This window comes from Triturus cristatus, chromosome 12 (genome assembly GCF_964204655.1).
Source record: "Triturus cristatus chromosome 12, aTriCri1.1, whole genome shotgun sequence".
In the NCBI taxonomy this organism is placed as follows: domain Eukaryota; kingdom Metazoa; phylum Chordata; class Amphibia; order Caudata; family Salamandridae; genus Triturus; species Triturus cristatus.
The window spans coordinates 300,891,139-300,910,866 of record NC_140595.1 but is presented as its reverse complement, the minus strand read 5'-3'; the positions used below and the strand labels follow the sequence as shown (position 1 = coordinate 300,910,866).

The following is a 19,728-nucleotide window of genomic DNA, read 5'->3' as shown; positions in this document are numbered from 1 at the left end:
AGACCAATTCATGTTGGGAAGTGCATTAGAAAAGGCCAAGCAAACAATATGTCAGAAGGATAATTCCTCTCTACAGGAAGTGTTGACAATGTCAAAAACCTATGAGCACTCCAAAGCATGTGTTGAGATTATTCGTAAAGACTTGACAAGTGTAGAGAAAAATGGTGAGGCATTGGTTAAAGCTGTTTCTGATAAGGTCTGGAAAAGAGGCACAAGACAAACTGTTGCTTGGTAAGGGCAGTAAAGATAAAGGAGAAAAACAAGGAAATGTTTTTAAGACATTTTGAGGTAGAAGTTTTCGATGTGGTAACATTGGTCACATGGCCAATTATAAAGATTGCCCAGGATGGAAATATCTAAGCAAAAACTGTGGCAAAAAGGGCACTTTTCGAAATATTTTAGGTTGGTACGTGGCATGAAGAGTGTCAAAGAAGCGGAGTAGTGATGAGGAGGAGGATGAAGCTGACGTTGATTAAACCAAGGAGGTCCTACAAACTATGATGGTCCGCTGGAAACTGTGTTGGTCAATGGGGAACCTGTTAAGATGTTATTTGATTCTGGTGCAAAAATCATTGTAATACCCAAAGTATTTTATGACTGTAATCTGAAAGGTAAAGTGAAATTGTTAAAACCAAATATTAAGCCCAGAGGGTATGGGGTGAACCTATTAAGTTGCTTGGATACTTCTGGGGGTCGATTGAGTTCCGTGATTGCATTGTTGCTGGTAAGATTTATGTGTCTGTCAAAGGAGACTAATTTATAAGTTGGTTTCATTAACGGGATCTTAATGTGTATTTAGACCCGTATGATTCTCCAAAAGGTTGGGAGCCAAACCTCTAATTCCAACTAAAAAAAATGTATCATGCGAAAACAAAGGCAGAAGCGGTGTACGGGGCAGGAGTATGGGGCATGGCACCCAGTGATTCCTTGCAATCTAATGAGAATACATTTTTAAAGTTTTTTACCTCCCTTCCCCAGTCATACTCGAACTACGTTCTTCACATGGAACTGGCTCTACCATACATCATGGACTCGATCAAAATGGCACCACTCCTGCTGTGGCTCTCCATTTGGCGCAGGGACACAGTCCCCCTTAAGCAAAATGTAATAACAACTATTTTAAAATCAGACCACCACAGCAGGATTAGGTGGCTAAAGTATGCGGAGTCGGAATTAACTGCAATTGGTCTAAGTCGCCTTTTTAAAGATCCATCTACCTGCAAGTCCTTAACAAAGCGGAAACTGGCTGAGATATTCACTTTGAGGGCCCAATATTTAAGAAGGGAAAACATTTCATACCCAGACAGCTCGTCTGTATGAACTAACTCCAGCGCTGGAGGAGGGAAGTTATTTTTACCTGGCTGATGTCACATTGCCACACCACCAATATGTTTTTTTAGGATTTCGTCTAAATCTGATTCCACTGATGGTAGGTTATCCAGGAAAGAAATACAAACATTCTGATCTTTCCGTCTGCCCGTGCGACAATCTATCCCCACAAAATGATCTTCATGTTTTTATTCTTTTGTGGTTTTTACCGTCAGGAAATACATAATTTTATTGTACCGATTTGTAAGTGTTACAATTTTAAATGTTGTTGTGTAGCATTGTTGTTCCTCAAATCCTTGCAGAATTCTTTTGTGTGTTTTTCGCTAGCATCATTTTTATGGGCATGTTTGAAAAAGAGAAACAGGTTGGCCCATAAGATGAATCAGAACTGTCTTTTACACATTTTATTGTAACCAGCTTATATATATAGATGAAATAGATTTTATGATCAATTGGTTAGTAGCACCTTTTTAATTATTAGGATTTATGCTAATTTTATTTATGTCTTCTTATAAACTGTGATTGTAAGTACTTTTATGATCTTATGTGTAAGATCGAATAAAGGATTTGAATAGAATAGAATAGAGTCGCCCACGGTTAGGACCAAGGTCATGTCCACAGTCTGTAAAGTAACAAGTAGTGGTGATGAAGAGCTATTAAAAAATCTTCCTGAGGTCTTTACTGATATCTTGGGATGTTTGAAAAACTATGTGCACTTGACCAGGCTCAAGGATGATGCAGTGCCAAAGATTCTCATGGTCAGAAGTGTGTCATTGTCTGTTAGGGAAAAGATGAAAAATATATTGGATAAGTTGCTGGACAATTGCATCATACAAGAAGTTGAGACTTCTGAGTGGGTGGCTCAGATTGTGATGGCATGCAAGGCTAACAGGGAGGCTATGCTTTGTGTGGATTTGAGGGAGCTCAACAGGTCAGAGGTGGTGGATCATTACCCTCTACCTAATAGTGAGATGTTGAGTTCTCTCGATGGTGCCAAGCACTTCTCCATGTTAGATTTAAGTTCTGCTTACCATCAAATAAGGCTGGATTCTACTTCTCAGGAGCTCACCATGTTCATTACGCCTTTCGGCACATATAAATTCTTAAGGATGCCGTTTGGTTTAATATCGGCCACCTCTGTCTTTCAGAGAGCTATAGAAAGAGTTCTTAAGGGTACTGAGGGGGTTCAAGTGAACCAGGATGATGTGTTGGTGGTGTGTGCCAATTTGGAAGCGCATGACAGGAGATTGTATGAGGTGTCAGCGAGGTTAAAGAAATGTGGACTCACATTAAGATGAGAGAAATGTAAGGTTAATATTATGGAAATTGAGTATTTGGGTCATTTGATTATTGTCACAGGTATTATACCCCAAAACGTTTGGTTGGTGTAATTGAGATCTAGCCATCTTCTGAGTGTAAAGAAGAAGTTGTAAAGTTTCTTGGAATGGCTAAATTCTATGGCAAGTTTGTACCTAAGTTTGTGGAGAGGACTAAGTGCATGAGATCTTTGCTCAAGAAAGGTAAGGAATTTTTGTGGTGCAAGGGTTGTCAAAAAGAGTTTGACAACATTAAGTTGAGTTTGGAGAATGTTATGGATCTTGGCAGTTTTGATACCAATGATGAGACTATAGTGATGACGGATGCCAGTTCCAAAGGTCTTGGAGCGGTGTTACTGCAGAAGTCTGGTGGGAAGTTTAGAACTATATTGTTTGTTTCACAAGCTTTGAGGGGTTCTGAAAACAATTATTCAGTAATTGAGAAGGAGGCTCTTGGTGTGTTTTTGGGCAATTAAGAAATTAAAGAAATTTCTGTGGGGGTGCATGTCTGAGATCGAAACTGATCACAAGCCTTTGAGAGAAGTGTTCACCAAGAAAGGTATTGATCAAATTTCTAGTCGTATTCGCAAGTGGGTTATTTCTCTTCAAGAGTATGACTTTGTGGTAGCTTATGTACCTGGGGTGCAGTTTACAAGTAGACTGTATCTCACAGCTGTGTTTGTCTCAGAACGATTGTGATGAAAAAGGTGGAGATTACTTTGGGGGTGAAGATTTTGAGGAAGAGGTGAATGTTTGTTTGGTCACTGAAGGTGTAATACTGGAAGATGAGTAGAAGATGGAGCTTGTGAAGGATGATTGTTTGCAGAGGGTGATGAGGTAATTGAATGAGGGATGGTCCAATTTAAATAAGTGTGATGAAGGTATTGCTGGTTTCTGGCAAGCAAGGAATGAATTGGCTGTGATTGACATATAATTATTCAAAGGAATTAAGTTGATTTCAACTCGGATTCTGTAAGAAGCGGATGGTATTCAGTGCTCATATTAAGGGTATTTCCAAGACTAAGGAGAGACTCAGGGAAGCGTACTGGTGGCCAGCTATTGATTTTATGGTCAAAAGAGAGGTAAGGGAGTGTCTGGAGTGTGTGAATTGTGATAAGGGGTTGAAGTGTAGGACACAGCCTATTGTCATAAGGGAACAGGCGGCTGGTCCATGGGAAGATATTGCTTTAGACATTCGAGGACCTGGAAGAGTTAAATCTGCTGACAGATACGTTTTAGTGTGCATTGATATGTTTTTGCGATGGCCAGAAATAAAAGTGGTGAATTCGGTTGAGTCTAAAGATGTTGTCTGTTTTTGGAAGAACTGTTTGAGAGGCAAGGTTTTTCCTCCTCCATTATTACTGATAATGGTGTCCAAATTACCTCTGCACTTGTTAAAGAGTTTCTAAGAGTGAGAGGATTCACGCACAAGAAAGCTACACTGTACCACCCAAAAATCAATGGTGTTGTGAAATGCTTTATCAAAGTGTTGAAGGAGTGTTTGCAACTGTCTTTAGTGAGTGGGGTCAATTGGGAGGATGGCATGAAGAGAAAAGTTGTGGAGTATCACCTCATGCCGCATTCCACTACTGGAGTATCTCCTTTTCAAATGTTTAAGGGCCGAGTTCCCAATACCGCTGTTGTACCGAGTTAGGTGAAGTGTAAATGCAGGAGGGTGGATGATATTGAGAGACGGAGAGAGAGAGAGAGAGAGAGAGAGAGAGAGAGAGAGAGAGAGAAAAAAATTATGAAAATGTGTGAGAAAATCTGGTATGATGGACACAAAGCAGTCAAAGAGACATTAGTGAGATTTGGGGACTGGGTGAAGATTAAATCTCCAAGGAAAAATGGTCTCAAGTTGTCTAAGTTCAGTCAACCATACAATGTGGTTAAACTATTTTAAGAATGTAATCAAAACTCATGATCAAAGGATTTGGAATCTCAACAGAGTGGCCAAATGTGCCCCAATGGTGGAAGAAGGAGGAGGTGTGTGTGGCCTCTCCTCTTCCACTGGTCGAAGTGTAAGATCAGAATGGGTGAGGTTGAAACAGGAACGTTTACGTCAGTATGTGTAAGGTTTTTGCCTTTCTGTGTATCTGGGCCTTTTGGCTATATTCTAGAACATGTTTATGGTTTCTGTGTTTTTGGTGAATTTATTGCTTTAAGTTCATTAGGTAAAGAAAGCGGTGATGTGGTATTCTGTGTTCCATATCTGTGTTCAGTATCTAAGGGATGATGCACAGATCTATATCCCATACATCCATCATCCCTGGAATGTTATGATGAGAATGTGTGACAACAGTTGGAAGCCCAGGCGATGCTGGACTGAAGCTGCGGTTGGCGTCTCCCGCTACGACGAAACTCTGAATAGAGGAAAATAACACAAAGTTGTTCTTCTGCTTCTTATTCAACAACGTATCGTGATCCAATGCATTGGTAGGAAAAAAAAGGCTAACCATACCTGCTCCAAAAGGTATGAAGGCCTCCGACTTGACAAATTCCCCATTGTCATTCAGAAAGTTTGAAGGATTAAATTCATGGGGAAACTTCCAGAGAGACTCTTCGTAGTGGACTGAAGGGAAGTTGGTAACAACCGCTGTTCCCTGAGAGGTAAAAAACAAAATAGGTTATAAGGAAATAATGATTATTTATTAGTAATGTACTAGGTCCTCATTCAACAAAGAAATAACACAAATGAAAGCTCTGGTTTATAGTAGCATTCATACTGCTGTTGTGTTTGGTTCCTTCACAGTTCAGGCTAAAGCACCCTGAAGACCAGGTACCCATTTTCGCAAGGTTGTGGAAGCTTGCTGGTGATCCCAGGGGGGCCTCAGCTGGTGTACCCAGGCAGAGGAAGAGACAGCACTCTCTCCTTGAATGACAGGAGGAGTTTCCACAATATGTATGTGCTGGGTATGAGGGAATGGCATCACCTGAAGGTGACAGATTGTTCCAGTATGAGCTGGTGTAAGTTCATTTGTGCAGCTTAGAAGGGACGATCTGCGGTTCAAGGCGTAGGCCCTTTATCCTTAGGGGTGATCCTATGGCAGCCCCTATCAAAATAATGCATATATCTTTTGGTGGCACATGGGCTTTTAAGGTGAGCACTGAACTTACTCGAGCCACCAGTCAGTACATTTATCAGGATCTCCTGGTCCCTACGTTTCTGCAGCTTAGGACAGACCTGGAAATAGATAGATGTGGTTTGGAATCCAGGTCAACAGGATTCATAGCTGGGTGATCAGTATTGGGTCACCAGATCCTGTGGTAAAAGGTATTCTGCTAATTCAGTGGACATACCCTCTCATTCCCTTGATGTTACAACAAGCTGCTATATGGTGGACACCACATCTTGCTAATTTAACATCATTTACTTTCCTTAAGCAACCGCCTTGCAAACTTTAATCCCATACTAACTTCCACCACTCACCTCCATACCACTACATTTTTCCTTCCCATGCACCTCTAGGACATTAAGCAGCTTCATCTTTATTTATGTAAAATTGCTTTGTAAGTGAAGACTTCTGCCAGCCATTTCTCCCTTAAACTAGTGGAATGTATTTCTAGTGCTATCATTAATTTTCTGTAGCTATTTCAGAAACTTTTTTGACTGCTGGACCTCTGTTGATCTGGTATGTTCTCTCTCCAGTCCTACCTCTATGTTTTTTTTTTCAAAAGTACCAAGGACCCAGGTGTCAGCCATTTTTAGTAGAACATGGCAGTTGCATTAACAGCCTAGGGGAAACAAGAGGCTCACACCATTCTCAATTTCTTAGGAGGCAATTCTGAGATCTTGCCTCTGGGATAAGGAGTAGGCAGTAAATTGGGGATGGGGCTCCATTACGAGACCGGCTCAGTCAGGATTGCAAGGTCTACAGTAACCCCATGGTGTCATGTCATAAAGACACTAGAACCCTGCAGTGCGATGTCCTCTCAGATCTACAGCTAGGACACTTGACGCCTCCTCCTGCCTCAAGGACTGGACGAAAAGTGTGGGGAGGAGCATGACATTCCAGGTCAGGGTAGTGCTAGGACAGCATGGGTGGGGATAAGATTCCACAGAAGCAGAGGAACAAATGTAATAGAGAGGGCACCATTGGTATTGTACAATTTAGCGGAAATACCTGTCTTTGCATTGTCTGGTAGTTAGGACATTCTGATCGCATTTTTTGATTTGGTGTTCACTGTTCGGTTAACATTTTCTTTACCATTTTCACTGCTGTTTCTTAATGCACCCGCGTTCTATAAGGCACCTGAGTTTGGTGTAGGTATCATTTTTGGATAAGTCAATACCATCAGTCTTATTTGGGTGACTGTCACTGTAATTTCTAGGATTTTCTTTTGGTTTTCATACCCTTCACTTTTAAAATAGCGGTCACTTTGTTGCTTCACTTCAAGAACGGCTGTTTTCTGGGACCTATATATTTTTTTTAATTGTGCATTACATTGCAGGATTTATTTCCTGATGAAGGGCTTGTCCCGAAATGCATTGGGATTTGTGTAGAATATAAAAACTCAGCGTGTGATGATGCAACATGATGAACATTAATCATTCAAAAACAAGATGAAATTAAATAGATGAATACTTGCATAATTAATTTGGATGACTATACGAACATTCATTACAGTAATAAAATTAAGTTTCACTCAGAGTGCACAGTGGGGACGTTGTTCTGATTCAATGACAACGCATTCGGAGTGATAAGTTAATCATGCCCAATGATCAGAGGGCAGCTCCCACCTGCACCCAAAAAAAGATTTACATTTAAGTACAACATTTACGTTTACGATACTACTCAAGGTGTGCCACAATCTCTATCTGATTCATAGTTACTGCACACAGATCATTAACCAAAGGTCAGGTGTTTTTCAGCTGCACATTTCAATTTCAGCAAGTAGCCAAAATATCCAGTGGGGAAAAAGGGAAAAAAACACAGCAATCAAATGTTGTTTTCTCTCAGTAATACCCATGTGTTAGATGACCTCATGGTTCAACATGTATTAGGTGGTATCTCTACCACCTAAGAATTACCGATACCTGCAGCATGGACGAGTCTATTTGTGTGTGAAAAGGACATACCAAGCACCTGCCTTTATTCTGGCTCTCTTGAAATGGCTCCTTTAGTCGAAGACTACACTGACATCTCAAACAGAGATAAAGCATTGTAAACGGGGGATATACAGTATTTTAGTGAATCAAAAGAAACATTGGGAATTCCTTTGGAAGGTTCTTGCAATCATTACACATTCTTTTTATTTATTGTTTCTTTGAGTTTCCATCACAAATATAAAATAACATACACAGTGTGTATCCAGACTTTAGATATAGTACTTCAACACCAGCTCGTCTCTTTTATCAACAACTTTTAAAAACAATATTTAAACTTAGATGACTATAGCTTAGACTACTCAGGGCCCTTATGCACTAGTGAACCGAGTCAATAATGACTAGAGTGAGACAGAGAAAGGCAAGTGGAGCTTAGGTTATAGCCAAGAGTCCATATCTCAGAATAGCTATCCTTTGCCCTCACCATTTCTAGTGCAAATGACCATTTTCTCAGGTGATATAACAGATATTATTATTATGAGTAAATAAAGATGCTAATGCTTCATGCACCGATGAGCCCACCGAGTCAGACTGAGGAAATTCAGAGTTAAGCTGTTATTTAGATTGGATGGATGCTGGACATCTGCCTAGAAGGGGCAGATGTCAAATCCATCATATTAAGAGTCACTCTAAATATGGCAGAAGTGGCAGATGTCCCATCCATTCTATTAAGAGTCACTCTAAATATGGTAGAAGTGGCAGATGTCCCATCCATCATATTGAGTCACTCTAAATATGGCAGAAGTGGCAGATGTCCCATCCATCATATTAAGAGTCACTCTAAATATGATAGAATACGACATTCACCGCTTTTTGGCAGATGTCAGACTCCGACACACTCTAAATAAGGCTTTTAGAGACACAATTTCTTGTTATTCTTTGGTCCTTAGATGTGCCTCTTTGCAAAAATCTGGGGTAGGCAGCACCCTACCATCCCTTTGCTCAAGATCCCTTTTCTAGACCACTGCTTGTAGGACCGTCTCCTTCCCATATGCTCTCCCCAGTTCTGCAGTGATTGCACTTTCCTGTGCACTAATACACTCTGGACCTCAGGGAGGGAAATTAAACACTTATGAACTACATTGGGTTTTGAGACTGGTCCCAGGGGGAATCTTCGAATGAAGAGATTGTTGAATCACACAGAAAGGTTTCAACTGAGTCGCACTATGAGTTGGAGTAAGTAAAAGTAGGTTGCAGTTCCATTTTCGATCCAATGTTAAAACAAATTGTTTTGATGGATCTTCCTCGGTTATGTGGTTAAAGATGTATTGTACTCTTTATCATCCTTTCTCAAACTTACCGTTCTCGTTCATCTTATAGTAATGATGAAGCAGATAAGCTGCTGAAATTTAACTGACATATAAAACCGGTTATGACACATTAAAGACAAAAATGATGAAACCTGCACCAATTGTGCTAAGTATAAATTGAAGAAATATGATAAAATATTGAAAAGACAATGGACCAGATTATGATGTTGGCAAATTGCCACCGACAAGCAGTCGGTGGCAGTTGATCCGACATCTCAGGCTGCGGGTCGACCACTGCATAATGCTGCGGTCGGTCGGAGTGCAGCGGGCGGAGGGACCGACTGACGTCTCCGACAGGCTCAAGGAGGCCGTTGGGACATTGGTCGGAGCATAATCCCTACAATGGGGGAGGTGCCTGCGGAGGCACCGCCGTAGGAATAACAATGTCCCTTTCCGACAGCCTTTCCAGGTGGTCCGACCGCCATGGAAAGGCTATCAGAAAGGGATTTTAGGGCCCCTAGCAGGGCCCCCGTGGGCCTCTGCTACACAGGTGCCCCCACAAACATCCCCTGCACTGTGGGCCAGGCACGACATGGTGCCTGGCACATGGTGCATAGATGTCTGAAAAATGCTGTTTACCCTTTTCCTGGGCTGCAGCTCAAGCCGCAATGGTAAACAGCATTTTATGACTGCCTCCACGGCGGTCACATCATAATTGGGTTGTCTGGACCACCGACTCCTTTTCGGACGGTCCCATGCCCGAAATGATGGCGGTCGGATACTTGTCCGATTGCCATCGTAATGAGGCCCTTAGTTACTGCATTGTAAAAGTATGCAGAAGAGTGTAGATTAGATGAAATTATTATTTTGAATAACATAGGTTCATGATTTAGTAAATCTCATTGGTATAAAATTTAACATGCAGTAGAAATATGAAAGCGATAACTCACAAGTTATAAAGGGTTCATTAACCATCCTCATTAAATAAGAATCTGTGTGAAGAATTAATAAAAATAATGTCATCTAGATGACATTGTGTGTGTATTTGAGGAGTCTCATTCCAAAACTCTATGTTTTGCACATGTGAAATTATGCACCAAGTGAGAAAAGAGAAAAGGGTGCTGCTGCACGTTTATACTAAAACCAATGTCTCGAAATCTTTCAGGGAATAATCAACAGATGCCTTCTAATGTGAATAACTTAAAACGATTTTAATAATTTGCATTGTGATTTTTTTTTTTCGTTAGTACGTTGAAAATGCAGAAATATGTCATTGTTACACGTGCCACTTACAACAAAACTAAAATGCTATGAAGTGCAAATAAGTTAAAAAAAATGTATAAGATCCTAAAGGTTATAAATGAAATGTATAGTTCTAATTATTTTATAGTATGCATTCCTTGAGCTGAATTTAACGTAGGCCTGCATTTTCCTCAATTTACTTGATTCTCTTCTCATGGAGAGGCTTCGCAAACTTGCAATGTGAAAAGAAACAATGTCTCATTGGGAGAGTTTCCACTCGCATTCTAGGACTATCTGCAACAATTTTGTTACTTAGGGAACATCTGCCATGGGACACTGTCCTCTTGAACTCACTCATGTGCTTTTGCAAAGGGACAATTGCTCAAAAGCTTTACGTATTGAATGGTTTGACAGCATACATAATGATCAACACATGAACTGACCAATGGACTGAGTGGTCTGACCAGATGAGATGACCCAGGGGGTGTTACCCTGGAACTTGAGGATTAAATTGTACTTTGAGGTGACAAAGAACATTGGCAGATGCATTAAAAATGTTGGGCATTTGCTTCTTCTTACTTTTTGAACTTTCTTGCAGACTCTCCTGGCTGACACATTCACACAATGTATGCTATTACCAGAATTCTTTCCCTTTCTTGAGAAAGCACCTTTGATATGCCATGGTCATGGCCCGTCCTGGACTTTTCCTGAGCTTTAGTAATTAATGACCAACCAGAAATCGATTTGCCTAATCATACTTTTAGGTCTTAAATGCCTGATATTGATGTAGTCACTCCTTTTAAAATTATCATAAAAGTCTAACTTTAGCTAAAACCTGGTTTTGTCTCTTCGTGATTATCTCCAATTATTGAATGTGCATTCCAACTGAGATATTAATGATTAGACTGAGTTCTAATAGAGAGATCTATGGGCTGCAGATACTGATGTTATTACTGTGCAATGCTTTAACCAAATTAATGGTTTGTATGATCTTAGCTTGACTGAACTTCTTCAGGAGGTTTGGTCTAGCAGTGATAATACTTTACTTGTACAGCTTAGTTGTGAGAGTTATATATATGAGCCTATTTATGAGTTTATAGATCAGTTACCCAATTACAGGTCCTCACTGGATAGCTTGAGTTGGATCCCCTATGTCTGACCCCTCTCGGCACAATTCAAGATCCATCGGCAGACCAAATGAATCAGAACCAATATGAGTGATAACAGATATAAAGGTGAATGATCAAAAGTGCCCAGTGACGTTATAACAGTAATTCTGGTAGCGTGTTGGATGGTTTATCTGTTCGATGAAGTTAGTATATAGGGGGTCCCTACTGAGATCCCTATTGAAACTCCCTGTCCAAAGTTTCCCCATCCCAGCTCAAGCTTAAAGCCTATGTTCAGTTGAAGGCTATCACGTGCAGTACTGATGGAGGAGTACAACAAAGACGATTTAAAGCAGTAATGTGAGTATTAATAGGGTTGTGCATTGCAAATGCTTAAGCTTTCATTGCAGGAATGTGAAATATCTGTATGAGGTTATGCGCAGTGGTTAGAGTCCACGTTTGGGTGATGCGCTTTATGCAGAAAAGTTGAAGTTGTTATCGGGTCCGTCCTGACCTAAGATCCTGGGATACACCTACGGGTGGTCTCAGTGTGGCATTTGCTGAGTAAGTTGTCTGCTGTGTTTCAAAGGTGCTGTTCATAAGACATCGTCAGCAGTACTACCAAGAGAAGGGAACTTTCTTTGTGTGAGTGAGGGATACGTTTGTTACGGTTGCTCTCAGTTTACAAGGAGAAATTACGACAACCTGAGTAAAATCGCAATGGTCGAGTTTTAACTTGAAGTGTATGTAATAATAGATGAGATCATTGTATTTGGTTAGAATTCTTGTGTGTAAGGATCTGTCGTTTCGTTGGTGAAGTAGACAGAGTTTTTTAAAATAGCTTGCATTGTGTGAAGATTTTGCTTAGAGAAAATGGGCTTGAAGGATTGTAAAGGAGGGGTAGCCGCTGCAAGGAGTGAGATTGGTGTCACAGTTTGCCGCGCTGGTATTGATTGGTTGGTGTAACGCCGTGCTGCAATAGGTTGACTACATGACAGTGTGCCGCGCTGCTATTGGTTGTGAATGAGATAAACAAGGAAGTGTAAGAGAAATTGATTAAGGAGAATTATTTGTACAGGACAAAATTGTGAGAAAGTGGCTCTGTATATACTGTTCCCAAATAGGTACAGTGTGTACAGAGTCCACAGTCCCCAGAGGTTTGGCAGAGGCTAAAGTTAGATATAACCTTACTCTCTAAAGTTGTAGCTTGGTCGAGCAGTAAGGCAGTATCAGAGGACAGTTTAAAGCATTTGTTGTACACACTCAGTCAGCAAATCGTCTCACACACTCAATAACTGAACTCTAGGCCAATGGTTTATATAAAAAAATATATGTCTGTTTTATTTTAGAACCAACAATAGGTATTAAAATATACTTTCTCAGAATTAGATGCTTTAGGTAAATACTTTTGCTATATGCAATTGACTTTTGTAAATACTGGTTACAGGTTGTTGCAATAGGCAACACAATAATGCATTGAGCTCAATGGAAGTTTTAAGTTGTTGGCAATAGATTACTTTCAGGATTACTTTTGTAACTCCAGGACTGGATCCTAGATTCAGTCCTGGGACAGTTCTTAGAAACAAGTGATAAAAGTCGACTTAGTTACTGTTGTGATTTTAAGGCATATTTTGCTATTTTAAAAGTTGACACTTAGAAGAAATTGCATAGAAAACAGTCAATGATTTCCTATGGGAGAAAATTCAAGTTGCAGGTATAGTATGTTCTTGTTACTTTTGTAATCCAGTACTGGGCTCCTAGACTCAGTACTGGGACCTCTATCTAAAACAGGTAAGTAATTACGTTTTCACAGTTGGTACGATTTTTAAAGAATATTTGAAGTTCGCAAAAATCGACACTTAAAAGAAATTTCACAGAAAAACAGTCAATGATTTCCTATGGAAGAAAATTGTGTTACTGGTAAGTACGGTTGTGAATATTTTTCAGGGTCAGTGCTGGGCACCAAGACCCAGCACTGGGATCTCTCCTAATAGCAGGTGAGTATTTTCGTTTTCGTTACTCGGTTGATTTTTGGTGAATATTTTAAGTTTTAGAAACTCCACACTTAGAAGAAATTTCAGAAGAAACCAGTCAATGTTACCCTATGGTGGAAAATTGGGTTATCGGCTTCTGGGTAAGTACTCGACTGGCAGAGTTAAGGTTCTGGGCACAGACTCAGGGGTCTCCCAGGGTCAGGTAGGTACAGTTGTTACACCCTCAGCGGCACAGGGGCAGCCGGGTGCAGAGTGAGTTAGGCCCAATGTTATCCTATGGGAGGCAGGGGGGCCTTGGTTGGTGGCTGCTGACTAGCAGGCCACGTGGCTGTGGGAGCTGGGCTCCTGGTCACTTGCTCAGGGCAAATCGGGAAGTAGATAGGTGTAGAGGTTACAATGCCAGGGCCACTCGGGTTGCTGGGTGCAGGGTGCTTTTGAGTCTTCGGGCGCTCAATGGATTTCAATGGGAAAGCTCCTGGTTGAAAAAAGGCTGCAAGCTCGGGGACGAAGATTCTTCAGGTGCCACCACCACTTCGAGAGGTAAGTTGGGTAGTTGGAGGTTAATAGGTACCCAGGAGTTGGGCAGAGGGGGCCACAGGGCGCCGGGTGCAGGGGTGCCTTTTGGTGTTGGGAAATCTTACCCTCTGTTGATCGCGGTTGGGGGGTACCTGGTTCTGAGGCTTCAGGCGTCGTCAGGAGCCTTGAGGTGAATCCTTGGGTGCCGGATTCGAGGTCACAGTCGCCGGGGGGACGTCCTTGTGGTCTTTGTTCATCCGGCACCGGCCAGGCTTGGCGGGTGCAGAGTGTGCAGGGTTATCGGTTCCGGGCTGATGCCAGGGGTTAGAAGCTGGTTTTGAGCAGCGCCTCTGCTCATGGGAGTCCCAGGTGCTTAAAGCCAAAAGGTAGCCCGGTCCTCCAGGGTTTGTGAGATTGCTGGCCACAAGAGGTGCCGGGATGTAGCAGGAGCAGGTTCGAGGGTCGACAGGCCGGTAGGGCTGGGGCCAAAGCAGTTGGTGTCTTCCTCTTCTTAGCAGCTGCACGGCAGGTCTTCTTTCTTCTTGCTCTTCTTTGTTTTTCGGAATCTGGAATCTAAGGAAGGACGGTTCAGGGTGCCCCTAAATACTAGATTTAGGGGCGTTACAGGTAGGTAAAGGGCAGGGACCAATGGGTCCCAGTCCTGGGGTGGGTACACCCCCTATTCTGCCACTCTCCTGTGGGAGGGGGGCAGTAGCCTAGTCCTGATTGGGCAGGGCCTCCCATCTTCAAGATGACGAGGGCCCGGAGATGTGCTTCACCTCGCCTCCCCCACCTGAGGGGTGGGGTTGGCAGGCTGGCACATCCACTGTCCTTATTTGAGGTTTGCGGTCAGGCTTCCCACCAGAGTGGGGGCAGCAAGTGGCCTGTGGAAGCTCACAAAGGCGGCATGCCTTTGAAGCTTTCCCCTGTCCATCCTGGGGGAGGAGACCTAGCACCTCGCCCAGGATGTGCATTGTTGCAGGGGCTCTCCTACCCAGGGGTCCAGCAACATGTCTGCTGTGTGGCAGCCTAGGCAGCCTCTCAGACCAGATGTGGATTGTAGGTTAGATTTCACGGGGTATCTCTACCATGCCCTCTGTGGGGCTTTGTACATTAAATCCCACACTGGCATCAGTGCGGGTTTAATGTGCTGAGAAGTTTGATACCAAACTTCTCAGTCTTCAGTGTTGCCATTATGGTGCAGTGGAGCTTGTGTTTGACGAGCTCTCAGCACCATGTACTCTTAAATGGCAGCACCGCACTTACAGTGCCCAGGAATGGACCTGGGTACTGTACGGGCACAGGGCTCATGCTCCTGTGCCCACACCACTGGCATAGGGTACCCAGCTAGAGGGATGGCTGATGTATGCTAGGGCAGTGTAGGTGGTGGGCATGGCACACAGGGATGTGTGCCATGTCGACTCTTTGTTTTGTCTTGTACCCAGACACTCAGCCTGCAAGGGCAGTGTGTGTGTTAGGGTACAGGGACTCTAAGGGTGGCACAATGAGTGCTGCAGCCCTTTAGAGGCCTTCCCTGGTCACAAGGCCCTGGGTACCTAGGGTACCATTCACCAGGGGCTGACATGTAGCCAGGATTTGCCAATTTGGGTTTGAGGTTTTTAGGGAAGGAACATAGGCCCTGGGCACCTGATCGGCAGGAGTCCAGGGCACACTCAGTCAAAGTACATTCAGCAATTCAGCAAAAAGTGGGGGCATACCATACAAGAAAGATGGCACATTCTCATAAAAATTTCTAATTTGTGAAAAGATGAACATTTTGAAAGATGTGAAGGGTTTTATGCAAAGAGATGTACCTGTACCCACTCAAGGAGGGGTACCAATACCGCCCGATTGTACACCATCATTGTATATGTCCCAAGAGAGAGTATATCGCACATGTACATGGCTTGAAAATTGAATGAAATACAATGAGAATGACGGACCATTCGCTTTCCCACAGTATGGAACATTTACTATTAGAATTTTTGAAAATTTGAGGAGAGAATTATATGAGATTAAACCGCCTCCTAGGCATATGCAATTTGAGGCGCTTAGTGAATGGGAGCATATAGCCCATCAAAAAGAGAAACAGAAATGCCAGGGAAGGTACAAGAATACTTTAAACCGATATGCACAACAGACGGCTTGGAGAACAGATATAGTAGAGGGAACCAGAATGTATCCCCTAATAGTTGCAGAGAAAGAGGTTGGTGGGAAGCGTAAGGAAAAAAAAAAGCATCATGAAGAGTCAAAAAGACTAGCTCCGACTGGAGACAGTGATCATGAATTTGCTGATGAATTCTTAAATGAATTATTGCTAAATCATTCACCACCTTATTATGAAGATTTACCCCAGAGTTTAACTAATTCTTATATGGGAAAAAATCTGAATGTACCTGCTGTTCCCAGAGATTCAGTTCCACACACCCCTTTTACACCAGTGGGTGGAATTATAGGGATGCCTGATGTGAATAATAAGACTGTTTGGAATCCATCAGATGCCTTGACTGTCCCAGTAACTATAGGTCCTGTAGTTCTTTTACATCAGCCTGGGAACAGACGAAAACATATACATATGTTGTCTGTCCCTTGCTGGGATAAATGGTTCCACTTCTACTCTTGCAAATTTGAGATTGAGACAGCCTACCCAGATGCCTCTAATTCCAAATCCAGTTTACGTTACTTGTGGAGAAAGTGCTGGTTCGGGTAGACATTGTACTCAATTAAATTCTTTCAGCAGAAGTTCAGGACATGCCCAAACTATCAATGTACCTGAAAATGGTATGTTAACCCCACCGCTGGTAACACAGAGTACCACAGGAAACACTTTTCAGATGGGAACGCCTGACTCTGATGTGCCCCTTTTGCATTCTACACCTACTGCAAGAACGGAAGGTCAGCATGAGGATTACTTTGGAATACAATGGAAGGGGGCAAGATGGCGGCCGCAGCAGTGGCCGGTTAAGCTGGTGCTCCTCATCTCCCTACCTCTGCGGTTTTCTTCATTGTGTTGGACTAAATGTCGATTTAAGGCAGTTAAAGCGGCTCATGAAATCGAGTACGGCGGAAAGACATCTCCGGTGTTGCCCTTCTGCTCTCCGTGTACTCCCTTGATACTCGATACTCGATATTGTATACGAGTCATCCCACGACCCTGCTAACATGCAGCTTGCAGCTTTGCGGTCTCTGTCGGAGTTGCTCTCACCTGGTAGAATCGGAGGAGTGGCAGCGCTGACAGCTTTTCTCCGGTCTGCCTGACGCGCACGGCATTATTTCTGTTGGAGTGTGTGTGTCGGGCAAATGGCAGGGAAGAATCAGCATCAACGGTCAGGACGGAATAGAGGCAACGCCCAAGGGACCGGCACACCACCGAGAACACAGCAGATGGCGGCCGGTGGGAGAGAGCAGAGTGGGCGGGAGACGGACCTGCCGATTTCTCAGACAAGCAGCTGGAGGTAAATGGTGCAGTTAATCTGTCTAATGTGGCTACGGTGGTGGTCGAGGCGCCGGGGGAGAGCATCGCATCACAGCACATCCCTGCAATGTTTAGATTAAAAAATGCGCCTCGTAAGGAGCAAGGGATGATTAAGGACCCTACCCCTTTAGTGGTTGGTACACAGGAGGGCACAGATATCCAGGAATCTCAGATTATTGAAGTGATATCGGCAACTCTGACTTTAGATAATTCGGGGAGTAGGATTCTGGGAGATGGAGTTCTGGAGAGTGCTGATCAGTTATTATCTCATTCGAAGGAGGGGGATGTCGATGCGGTGAAGCAGTCTATTCGGCATGCTGGCAAGGGGTTATTGAAAGAGCCATCTGACTTGCCTGATAAGAATTCAATTGCGGAAGACTTCTTTTCATTATCAGATAGGTCCTCGAATGAGAGTGCAGTACAGGATTGGCTCGATGGGACAAGTTTGATGGCTGAGGAAGAGGTCCCTGAGAATTCTGCTGAGCTCCTGGTGCGACCTGATGGGGAGCTTAGATCTGAGACTACGAGAGGCTCAGAGGCTTCATCTACTTGGGATAAACGGAGCTCGCCAAATTTTGCTGGGACTGCTGTATTGGGCGAAGTCCCCTTTCAGGAAGGGGTTCAAACAATAGAAGGAAAACCGGCATCTGGAGAGATCACTTTAGCAACAATATATGATCTTATAATGACGCACAGGGCGGAGACTCAGGCTGGTCTAACCCGCACTCAGAATGCCTGTAAGCGCTTACAGAATGCAGTGAGAAGAGTTGCCAGATCTTGTTCAGATATGGGCATAAGGATGAATGAGGCGGAGACTAGGATCTCCACGGTGGAGGACGAGCTAGGGGCCCAAAAGAAAATGGTTGAATCCTTTAAAGCAGATAGGGATGATGTTCAATCAAAACTCACTGATCTTGAAAATAGACTTAGACGCAATAATTTGAGAATACTGGGTGTGCCGGAGAAGAAAGAGGGTTCGGATCCGTTGGAATTTGTGATTGAATTGCTAACAGAAGCCTTTCCGGACCCTGGACACTGGGACTGGCGGAAGGAAGTTCAAAGGGCTCATAGATTCCCTTTTGTGCAGAAGAAAGCACAAACCATAGACTATCCTAGGGCTATTTTGATTTCCTTGAATAACTTTCGCGCAAGAGAAGAGCTGTACGATCTGGCACGACCGAATAAACGGAGAAAGGCTGCAAATTTTTTGTTCGGCCGGATTTTTGTCAGCCTACAGTTGAGCTTCGTTGGAGGCTCAGACAGCTTATCCCGATGTTTCAGTCCAAAGGCTGTCAGGTGTTTCTTCAAAACCCGGCTAAACTAAAGGTGGTCAGGGGCGGCCACAGTCAGTTTTTCACATCTGAAGTCAAGGCTAAAGAATATTTTCAGTCTATTTAAGTACTTTCTCTTTTTTGATATTGGGCTGCACTTTGCTTCATTTTGTTTTTGAACCAATAAATGGGTTTTTTTTTTGGATGAGTACGCCGATATGTGGACATTAATTGACTTTAGTGTGTTTTTACTGGGATCTCTGTTTTTCTCTGGTTGGTTGATATGTTACTGCAGTGGTAATCCGCAGAGGAGGAAGTTGGGCATCAAGCTTACTATCATTAGGGAACAGGTTTTCCCAATGCCTCATGTGGAGGGTAAGGGGAGGAAGGGGAGGGGGGTAGGAAGGGTAAGGGGTGGGTGCAGGGTAGTTGGGAGGGTTAGGGTCAGGGGGGTTTCGGTGGTGGAAAGGGGTGTAAAAGATTCTGCGAGGAGGAAAGATTCTATGTTTAATCTTAATTTGCTCTGTGGTAAAAAAGGAGGCATGCAGAACAGGCGGGATTTAGCTGCTGGACCACAGCAATTGTATGGTGATATATTCAGCTTTTTGATAGGAATTATTCAGTTTACGAAATTATTATATAAAAATGGCCTTGGAGATAAAATTTGGGAATGTTAAGTATTTCAGATGAGGAAATTAATATGCTGTACTCTAAATATCTGTGGGCTGAACAATTTTAGGAAAAGACGGGTGTTAGCCAGGATTATATGTTCTTGCTCCTGGGACTTGTTATTCCTACAGGAAACTCATGTAGCTTGGTCCAATAGGGCTTGGCTGGGCTCGCTTGGACTTGATTTAATAGCTTGCACATCCCAATCTGTTAATATAAAGGGAGTGGCAATACTGGCTAAGAAAGGGTTGATCGAGGTAAGGAAGCAAAAGGTAGATAGGTTGGGACGATGGGTTATGATCGAGGTAGTTATATCTCAGCAAGTTATCACACTTTGTTCAATATATGGGCCAAATTTGGATGCTCCTGAGATTTTTCAGGAGATTAGTTCAGAACTTTCACTGTATTCACAGCCTATGATAGTATGCGGCGACTTAAATATCCACCTACCGT

The 19,728-nt window shown here is 43.0% G+C and overlaps 1 protein-coding gene across 1 annotated transcript in view; it reads right to left on the bottom strand.

The window, feature by feature from the left end:
* Positions 1 to 19,728, bottom strand: part of LOC146775926 (cytochrome P450 2C23-like) — a 768,862-nt gene that overhangs the window by 233,621 nt on the left and 515,513 nt on the right. Inside the window, exon 8 of the mRNA XM_085639573.1 lies at positions 5,107 to 5,248. Coding sequence (XP_085495699.1) covers positions 5,107 to 5,248 — 142 coding nt within the window. The remainder of the gene's footprint in view (positions 1 to 5,106; positions 5,249 to 19,728) is intronic.